The sequence below is a fragment of the Podarcis filfolensis genome (assembly GCF_964270895.1).
Source record: "Podarcis filfolensis genome assembly, chromosome: 2".
NCBI classification, from domain to species: Eukaryota; Metazoa; Chordata; class Lepidosauria; order Squamata; family Lacertidae; genus Podarcis; species Podarcis filfolensis.
In genome coordinates this window covers 62,153,990-62,164,122 of record NC_139605.1, presented here as the reverse complement: position 1 = coordinate 62,164,122, position 10,133 = coordinate 62,153,990, and the positions used below count along the sequence as shown (strand labels likewise).

At 43.1% G+C, this 10,133-nt stretch overlaps 1 protein-coding gene across 1 annotated transcript; it reads right to left on the bottom strand.

The window, feature by feature from the left end:
• Positions 1-4,237: 4,237 nt before the first annotated feature.
• RPS14 (ribosomal protein S14) lies at positions 4,238-10,064 on the bottom strand. Its single transcript, XM_083603993.1, has 5 exons — positions 9,909-10,064; positions 6,907-7,057; positions 6,099-6,260; positions 4,959-5,035; positions 4,238-4,346 (listed from the first exon to the last, which is right to left on the bottom strand). Exons 2-5 carry the CDS (start codon positions 7,053-7,055, stop codon positions 4,279-4,281), a joined length of 456 nt encoding a protein of 151 aa, XP_083460119.1. The 5' UTR covers positions 7,056-7,057; positions 9,909-10,064; the 3' UTR covers positions 4,238-4,278.
• Positions 10,065-10,133: the final 69 nt, after the last annotated feature.

The window sequence follows — 10,133 nt, the reverse complement described above, 5'->3', positions numbered from 1 at the left end:
GGTGCCATGTCTGCTCAACTGCCGTGAAGAACCTGGTCTTGTGCTCTCCTGGACCGCCACAGGTTTCTACTTTGGGCTTTGATTGACCCTGAACTTCGTTTCCTGACCTTCGGCCTTTGACTTTGGATCTCGGCCTGTGGACTTTGCAGATGCTGATTGACCCTTGGATTTTGGACTCAGTCTTGGCATGTTGTCTGGCTGCTGAATTGGCCAGGGGATCAGGACAATAAGTCACCCTTGCTCAGCTAGAACTTTTCACTGGATCATGTTTACATTGGACAGTCACTGCACTGAAATGGGGGCTGTCTCTCCCTTGCGGTGCTGGGCCCTAACATATGTCAATCAGATGCCTTCCAGATGCTTTGGACTCCATCTCCCATCAGCCCCAGCCAGGTGCGATTGGTGAAGTCTATTTCAAAACATCTTGTGGGTACCATGCTCGTTACCAGTGTTAACTGATTTATTACAGGACCTTTGTAGACTAGAGTCCACATTAGCAGATAAATCCTCTACATTCGGCTAGTGTCTTTAACTAGCAGGTTTGAAAGTATGTTGGCGACTAGGGGATCATATTGAAGATTTCCAGATACTGAAGGGTAAAACTTCAGTGCCTGCGTATCAGCTTGCATCATCACATGACCAGCAAAAGCCAAATAATGCAAAATAAGCAAAGATATGCTTGATTTGTACAACAGATGTAGCTCAGACATTTGAGCTTCTCTTGGTACAGAACTGATTTTGTAAACAAATCCCCAAATACTTTCATCTCTAAAATAACACACTACTTGTTGCGTGGCTTCTTCTTGCATCCTGTGATGTGCAACTCTCTCATTCGTAACAGTGATATTAGGTCACAAGCACTCTTGACAAGAATATTTGTAGAGCAGTGTTACATGTAGTTTTAATGAAATTGGGTGAGTAGGAAGAGTGGGAGAGGGTGAGCCAACCTTCTACCTACAATACCTTTGGTATTCATCTCCTGCCCCCTCCACCTCCCAGCTTATGAAACTAGATGTGCAAACATTGTGGTGTGAACACACCCCACAATGGCACACAGATGCCTGTACCCTGAAGTGAAGTGGCATCACCACTGCTGTGGGGTATTGATTGAATGAATGCTTGCTTTCCCTGGTTTGGTCCCCAAGTAGGAAATGGGAGAAACCATTGTCTGAAGCCCCAGAGAGCCACTGCTAGTCTGTGTGAACATTAAGAACATAAGAGCCTGCTGGATGCCAATGGCCCATCTAGTCCAGCATCCTGCTCTCACAGTGGCCAATGAGATGCCTGTGGGAAAGCAGCAAGCAGGATTCGAGCACATGAATCCTTCAAGATCAAAAGGAAATAGGAGTTCTGCCCTGTAACAATCCTGTGCTGAAGGTGTACAAGAATATACATTCTTTTTATTTCTCGTCTAGCTACTTCTGGTGGAAATTTTAGCAGCTCAATTTTTTAAAAATGACCTGTTTGCTTAGGAAGCATTGGAACACAACTGCTAAACAAGCTACTGCTCTCTCATAACAAAGGCAGAAGTACAGCTTGAGCCTTTTGTGAAGCATTTTCTACCTAGCAACTCTAAACATCAGGAAGTAGCCAATTTCTGATTGGCTAGAGTACTGGTTATCATTTCCCCTTTTCTATTTCTTAGGTTTCCACATAAAACCACAAAAGAAAATGAGGAAGAAAGTCTTTATTTCCAAGTTCCTTTTCCACGAAATGATGCACAAAAAGAGATCATGAAAATGGAAGACATTTCAAAGAATGAGTTAGTAGTCATTAATCCAGGGACCAGATGAATAAGGGCTGGTAGGCAGAATGAGGATTTTGGGTTTCATGAAAAAGCTTGTTTTGTTGGCATCTGTCTGTTTCAAGAGACAATGTTGTGTGCTTCGGGGGCGAAGTCAAACTGCTGCATTAGCAGCACCCAAGTGACCTGTCTGGGCTGCAAGCCTGGGCAGTGTGTGTGAGGTTGTGGGCTGCCCAGAAGACCACTCTCTTGACCTCGCTGATAGCGGAGCAATACATCTGACACCAGCTTGGCTGCAGTTGTCAGGTGACGGCGTACAATGTGCCATCCAACCACCTTAAGGGCTCCACTCCATAATTATGTAGGGTTTACTCCAGGCTTCCTCAACCTCGGCCCTCCATGTTTTGAGACTACAATTCCCATCATCCCCAACCACTGGTCCTGCTAGCTAGGCATCATGGGAGTTGTAGGCCAAAAACCTCTGGAGGGCTGAGGTTGAGGAAGCCTGGTTTACTCCTTAGCCTTTTTTTCTCTCAATGATGTCCCACAAAACGGTGGAGCCATTTATTTATTATTGCATTATTAATACCAAGGAGATAAGCATTGCTTCAAGTGTCAAAATAACTTGACTGCCCTTAGGTACAGGGCAGCAGCTCAATTTGGAGAGAAGGCGGTGCCATTTGCTGTACTGCCTCAGGCAGTAAAATGTTTTGGGCTTGCTCTGAGAATACGCTTTTGCCCCTTGCATATTCTCATCAGCCTAAATACAGAGCCTAAATACAGAAGTAGACCTCAGCTACATGCAAGGTCCTGTGACATTTTATGTATTGTTTCTCCCGAGTCAGGAAGAAACTAGCCTGCCACCAAAACCATGCTGCGGAACCAAAACCTGTTTTGAAGAAAACGCTTAAAACACTCAGAACTGTACAGCCCATAATATAAAAAGGGAAATAACCCAAGGCAGAGGTACAGTCCAAAATGGCAATAGCTCCTTTCTGCTTTTACAGGCTATTTGGTTATCAATAATATTGTTGCTACAACTTGGACACAGTTGGTATCCAGAAAAGGTCCAGCATTCATTTGGCATGATGGAACTAGAGAGACTATTGAACCAGGCATGGCCTGACTGAAATAATAATGTAATGATTTATTATTTATACCCCGTCCATCTGGCTGGGTTTTCCCAGCCACTCTGGGCAGCTCCCAACAGATTAAAAACACGCTAAAGCATCAAAGGTTTAAAACTTCCCTAAGTAATGCTGCAACAATTTTTAAATATTATTTTCTAAGTTCTTGCTCTGAAAGCCTCCATCTTCAGACACCAAGGGGTAGTAGCCTGAGATATGCCCTATTCTACAGTGGCTCCTGGCCTGTGGAGTACCAATCCTAATTTTCGATGTAAAGTTAAAACTTATTTGCCTGGGATTTTAATTAAGTTTAATTTTAGTACCATGATTTATTTTTTAAAAAACAAAACCCTGCTGCTTTCTCGTTTCATGCCTGTTTATATTAATGCAATTAGTTTCTGAACAGTTTTGTGCCTGTTTTAGCGGAAGCTGCCTTGTGAATTTTTAGCAAAATTAAAAGACAGGATATAAATAAGTGCAGTGTTAATAAGAATGTGAGCTATGACAAAGTCCTTATTTTTGCTGGTGCTCATTCCAGCACTATTTAAACCGTGGAGAATTTGCACAGGTAAACACTTCTCACACAATTGCTTCTCCCTACTTCTTGACAAAAAGACAAATACTGCAATGCTATCCACTTACATGGGAGTAAATGTCATTGAAAGCAGCGAGTTACTTCTGAGAAAACAAGCTTGGGATTTCTGTGCAGCAATAATGCAATGTAAATGAAAATTCTCAATTCAGATCCACAGCTCTACCATGGTAAATCTGTATTGACGATCTGCATGTGACAATGCACCAGTGAATACAAAATAATCTGAAATAATGAAAAGCTAAGCTGCATCTAAAAAGGCAGATGGGGAAGAATCAAATTATTCCTTTCATACAGATTTAAATGTTTTTCTAAATGGATCCCTGAAAGGTGTATGTGGCAAGTTAAGATGAGAATTCTGTTATACAAAATCAAAAGAACACATTGCTAGCCTATTGCATCTAAAACCAAACAGTGCTTTGGGGGAAGTGGCTGTCCAGGGTTGTGTGTGTGTTTTTTTTAAAGTTCAATCTATATATGGAATTGAGATGCTTTGTCTCTACTTTTATCCACCACCTTCAAAATTGTCCTTAGACTGTAGCAAGATTTTTTATTTTTGCTAAGTAGTATTGAGTAGCTTCATAGAAAAATAACTCAGTGGAAAAGTGATACAACAGAAATCCCGTGGAAGCTGTTAATGCACAGAAAAACTCCCCCAAAGAGTCTGCTTTTCATGTAAGTAATTAGTGAGAAAAGGTCCAACTCAAGGATGTACTTCTAAGGACACCAGCGGTGACTAGAGTTGTATAAGAAAAGAACAAATGAGAGCAGAGGTTTATTGGAAAGCTTTAATGATGAAAGATAACAGCTACTGTTTACAGACGGCGACCACGACGACCACCCTTTCTGCGAGTGCTGTCTGACGGGATAGGGGTGACATCCTCTGTGGAGAGAAATAAGGATTTCACATTCAGAATACTTTCTTGCATACACAGGTCCCACACACATACAAAACCCTCTAAGTCACTTTTCATATGGTAAATGAAACAATTTTCCAATGCAGAAGGCTGGTGGTCAAAATCTAAGAACCCAATTTACTGCAGGATCGTAAGTCAGCCTGAGAAGCTGTACTACCAATTTACAGCAACTGTATTTTAGGATGTGAAAGTCCAAGTTCAGACAAGTCTGCAGAGGCTTTAGGACTTCCACTTTACTTAATTAAGAAGGGACGACACAACTACCAGGGGAAAACATTTCATAATACCATGGTAGTTACCAAAATGCAGCTTAGCACCAGTTTCAATTCTTTCTAACTAAAGGTCACAACTGATGTTAGGACATCTCCTTGTCTAATCTGCAATATTTCTGTACTTCATATCTTAAACTCAGCACCTTTAGCATGTACCCCACAATCATGAAAAGCGTTATCACAGGAAACCAAGAGGGTTTGTTTAACACCTGAGTAAGAATGGGACATTAAGAAACAGCCATTTTCTAAAAGAGATGTTTTCCAAGGAGATGCATTCTTCAAATGCATCTTCGGTTGACAACTCACCAATGCGCCCTATCTTCATGCCAGATCGAGCCAGAGCTCTGAGGGCTGACTGGGCTCCAGGCCCAGGAGTCTTTGTTCTGCAAAGGAAAAAAATGAAGAACTACATGAAGCAGATAAGCATTTACTAATAATCTCTGATGTCCAGTCGGTCTCCACTGCATTTGTTTATATATACTGGATGGTTCTATAATAATTCATATGGAGGGAATAAATTGGTGACAAAGACCAATGTGGGACAAGCAGGGAAATAAGAAGGCAGTTCAACTTCAAGCTTTTGGTCTAGTGGCAAATAGGGCTCTTACTGTATTTTTATAAAAGCTATGTCATTTTCAGCTAACTTCATAGGCTCAGCTTTATGCTGGAAGTTGAAGGAAAGAGTGTAATGGAGGCATTTTATATTAACCAGCAGGGTTCCCCCCATTCAATTCAGACATTTAATCTACTGGGAATGCCAATCAGTTTCTGTGATTCATGAAATTATGTTCTCTTTTTTTGGCTTGGGTGCCTGCTACCCCTTGGGAATTATCCTTGCCATAATCCATGTGGATTCTCAAGATATCTCTGCTGCATGCCTTTTCTACCCTATGCAGAACTGAGAAGGCTTCCCTCTTTTTTGCTTCTGACTGCAAGGCCTATGTCTAATGGGCATAGAATATCTCTGTTCTATTAAAGGAAATACATAGAAGCATTCAAAAGAAGTGGCTATATTAGGGTTGTCATATTTCAAAAAGAAAAAAAAACCAGAACACCCCGAGGCTATATTAGCTGCAACCTGATCTCACTGACAAATAATGTGGACAATACTTTTTATAAGATCATGGTAGTCCAAACTGCAACTTAGTCCATCTAAATGCAAAGCTTATTTAGGTAAGAGAAAAACAACAAAATATCCACAAAGATACTAAGCCAACCAATATATGCATTCAGTGCCAAGAGGGTATCCTCTCTGCTCCCCCCACCCCCGGTCTACAGAATGCTACAAAATTATATATACGGTAATGTTCTCATATGGTATTCCTGCATAATGTAGACTGTTAAGAGGTGAATGCTGAATGCCTTAGATACTAATTAGTATCTGATTAACTACATCTTATAAACTCTGTGTGGGATACTCTGTGTGGGAGAGAATGACAGACATACCTATTTCCACCTGTAGCCCGCAACTTGATGTGAAGGGCAGTGATTCCCAGCTCCTTGCATCTCTGAGCTACATCCTGGGCAGCCAGCATAGCAGCATAAGGAGAAGACTCGTCCCTGTCAGCCTTCACTTTCATGCCACCAGTTACTCGGCAGATTGTTTCCCTGAGAAAGAAGGAACAGAGAGATTATTTGAGGAACCCCAAGTCTAGTCTCACTTTCACAGGAGATACGAAGTTACAGGGTAAGCAGATAAATTGTATTCTTGGCTTCTTTGCCAAATTGTTTTTAAAATATGGAAGCAACAACTTCCAAACCTTACCGCATCTACTGCTGCCCACAAGTCCTAAATCCTAGCAGACAAGACACAGAACCAGTCACACAAAATTTAGCTTTCCCTTATGTCCCCACTTACTCCAGTATGCCTGAACAGCTTATAGCAGGTCATGGGGAACTGGTGGCCCTCCATTGTGTTGGATTCTAACTCCCACAAGCCCCAGCCAGGCAGCATAGCCAATGGTATTATAGTTCAGAAACACCTGGAGGCCCACATTGTTTCCTGAGTCCTGACTTACAGGATTTTAAACTAAGAGAACCTTTCTGTACCAATGTGAGTGTGTCTCTTGATTTCTGCATTTGATCAAGGGTCTGCCTGTCATGTCCAGCACTATATGTCCAGTAGATGCATTTAGGAGAATTGAGGTGTAAAAGTTTACCAAACGTCATAGACCAACATTCCCCCCCTCCCCAAATAAGTCTTTCATTTTAAAAACATGTTAAAGAAAGCAGTCACGAACAGGTGCCTACTCACTTGCCAGACAGGTCAGTTACATGGACAAAAGTGTCATTGAAGGAAGCGAAGATGTGGCAGACTCCAAACACATTCTCTCCTTCAGCCACCTGTGGTCCCAGACTGATAACTTGTTCTTCCTTCTTTTCCTTGCCCTTACGAGGTGCCATTTCTGTTATAAGAAAACAACAACAAATTATGGAGGATATGGAAGGCCTTAAAGTACTGTCTCTTTGATGGGATCTACTTATAAACCTTTATTAAATTAAGATTCCAAGGCAAGGAAAGTAAGTAGTTCAGACCCAAGTTGCAAGCTATTTTAATAAGCAGCTACGTGGGGCTAGTTCACGGCCCTTTTTGCAGCTCTGTGAACAGAAAATCCTTTCTGTAGTGATGCCAACTTCCAGCTCAGTCAGGCAGTACAGCAGCCTTCACCAACCTAGTGCCCTACAACACCCAGCAGCCCCAGCCAGCATGGTTGTGCTGTATGGGGCAGAAGGGAATCTTAGTCCAAAGCACCTTGGCAAAGGTTGCAACAGAAGCACCTGTGTCTGAAGTTCCAGCTTCTAACTGCACCTCACTCCCAGCAACATCCACTCACCCTTGCAGCAACCCACCTTTTCCTTGCCTCAGAAAACAAGGAAATCACTGCATCAGGTACTTCTCTCACACATATACAGTGGTGCCTCGCAAGTCGTCTTGCGAAGCAAGCCCATTGACGGATTAGCGGATTAGCGCTATTAGCGGCTTTTAGTGGCTATTAGCGGCTTTTAGTGGCTTATCGGCTTAGAAAAAGGGGGGGGGGAACCCGCAGGAACTCACAAGACATTTTCGTCTTGCGAAGCAAGCCCATAGGAGATTTATTTTGCGAAGCACCTCCAAAACGGAAAACTCTTTTGTCTAGCGAGTTTTCCGTTTTGCGAGGCATTAGTCTTGCGGGGCACCACTGTATATAAATCCGAGGGGAAGATAAAGGACATCAATAGCACCATAGTTTACTAAGTTCACAGTCTTGATTAAGATATATGCAATATATTAACTAGCAGGAACAGCATCGTGAGACCAGCAACAACCAGAATTGGGAGTTCTTGGAACCAAAACTTGTGCTAATTTGCATTGACTTTTCTTCAACATATTTTAATAATTCTCTTCATAAAACAGGGCATAGGAGCCAAATGACTTAACATAATGGTCTCCACTTTCTTTTAAAAATTATTTCAGGCCTATTAAATGAACATCCCTTCTGTAGGAGTGTGCATTTCAGTGAAATGTGTTGCTTCCACACTAATTATACTAGCTAGCAGGTTACAAAAATTAACAACCTCCCTGAATAACTTGCACAAGAATAATAATGCTAATCAAACAGCACACATTACCACAATCACATCCCTATAGGAAAAATCCTGCACTCCTTAATCAGGTATGCTTAGGCCTATAGCACGATACATTTCCCAACATCATACATGTGGCAAGATCCCCACTGCTCTTATCTGTAATATTTAGCAATATATATTCCACAGACAATCCATCAAGAAGATGGAGTAGGGGCAAATGGACCCTCAGGACTTAAGTACTTCTAAACAAAAGGGTATGTAAAAAACAGATATGTATCTTACAGCAGAGAAACCCTCCAGTCACTACATTCAACATTCAAATAAAGGGGATTATAGGCAGAATGTATGGAAACCTAGATGGCAGCGATTTTGCAGAGACAAGAATACAGCATGGCTAGTCAACATGGTAACCTCCAGATGCTTTGTACTACAACTCCCATCAACCTCAGCTTGCATGATAAGGAGCATTAGGAGGTGGAGCACAAAGTGTCTAGATGGCAGCACATTGGCTATCACTGGAATATGGAAGCAGCTTTAGCATACTTAAAAAACAAAATAAACCATGTTCCTAGCCCAAGTGACTGCAGAAGTAATCCTGAAAACTTTTTCAGGTCTGGCTGAGAATTCTCATGGCCATAGAGAATATATTAATCTATGCCATTACTATGATTTACTGTTCTCATGGTTAGAAAAGAAGGGTTAGCTGTCTCTCCTATGTACAAAGCTCAACCTGCCCCCCATCTAGAACACAAAAATTCATTCTATAATTAAGAAGTACACTGTGGTTACGATCGGTTTAAGCAAATAATCTCCGAACACTGAACAATCCAAAAAGAGCATGCACACACACAACAGTATGTGTGTGTGGCATTCCAGGTGAAAAGAACCAAGCACATGTCGCTCTCTAAAGCACAACTGATTTCCAGAAGTCAGTCCTACGGAACTGAAGGCAAACTACTGCTAGGTAAGTGGGCTTTAGGATTGCAGCCTTTGAGGTGGAAACTTTAAAAATAGGGCTATTAAGGGCTGCAATGCTGCAGAGCTGGGCCGTGTACTGTATGTAACCTTGCAGATGCAGACGACTTCGTGATGCGTGGATCTTTTTTCTCTCAATGTAACAGGACGGCCTGAAAACACAAACATGATGCGAGACCATCTCTGATCTCACAAGGCCGCAATCAGACCCAGAAAGTTCACTTCCTAGGGATGAGGGAATTTGTGAGTTGAAACAACCTGCAGCTACTAAGAAGCTTTTCCCACGTCAAACCATCTCAAAAGGAAGGGAGCCAGCCTGCCTACCGGAGAGCAGACACAGCCAGAGGCCCAAGCGGCGGCCTTGGGGGAACCTCTAAGCCTCGTCCACCTTGGCCTTAATGAGAACCACAACGGCCTACATCACGGAAAGCGACTCAAGCTACTGCTTCGCCTCTTAATAAAGCAAGAGGCGCGCAACTGAAACAAAAGGCGGGCTGCGCTACGAGGCTCCATCCCCGCTTTGCCCAGCCGCGCTCCTTCCCACCGCGGTGCTGCCTACCCCCGCGGACACCGGGGGCACCAGGCCCTCCCCTCCGCCGCCCTCCCCGTGCAGCCGGCGGAGGAGAGGCCAAGCAAGCCGCAGACAAATTCGGGGAGAGCCGGGTCCCCGAGGATGGGGGTGGATGGAAGTTACCCCCCTCTCTCGACACTTACTCGCACGTCTCCGCAGGCAGCAACCAACACCGGAAAGGAAGAGGCGGGCGTCGCGGGGGTCAGAGGTCACCTCGCTTCACCCGGAAGCGATACGGCTGACAAAGGCGGATCACTTCCTCGAAACACAATCCGGCTTAATCTTTAAATGCAGATACACACACACACGGAATTTGATCGATTGGGGAAGTGATGGAAGATAGAAAAAAAGGGGGGAAAGGAAAAATA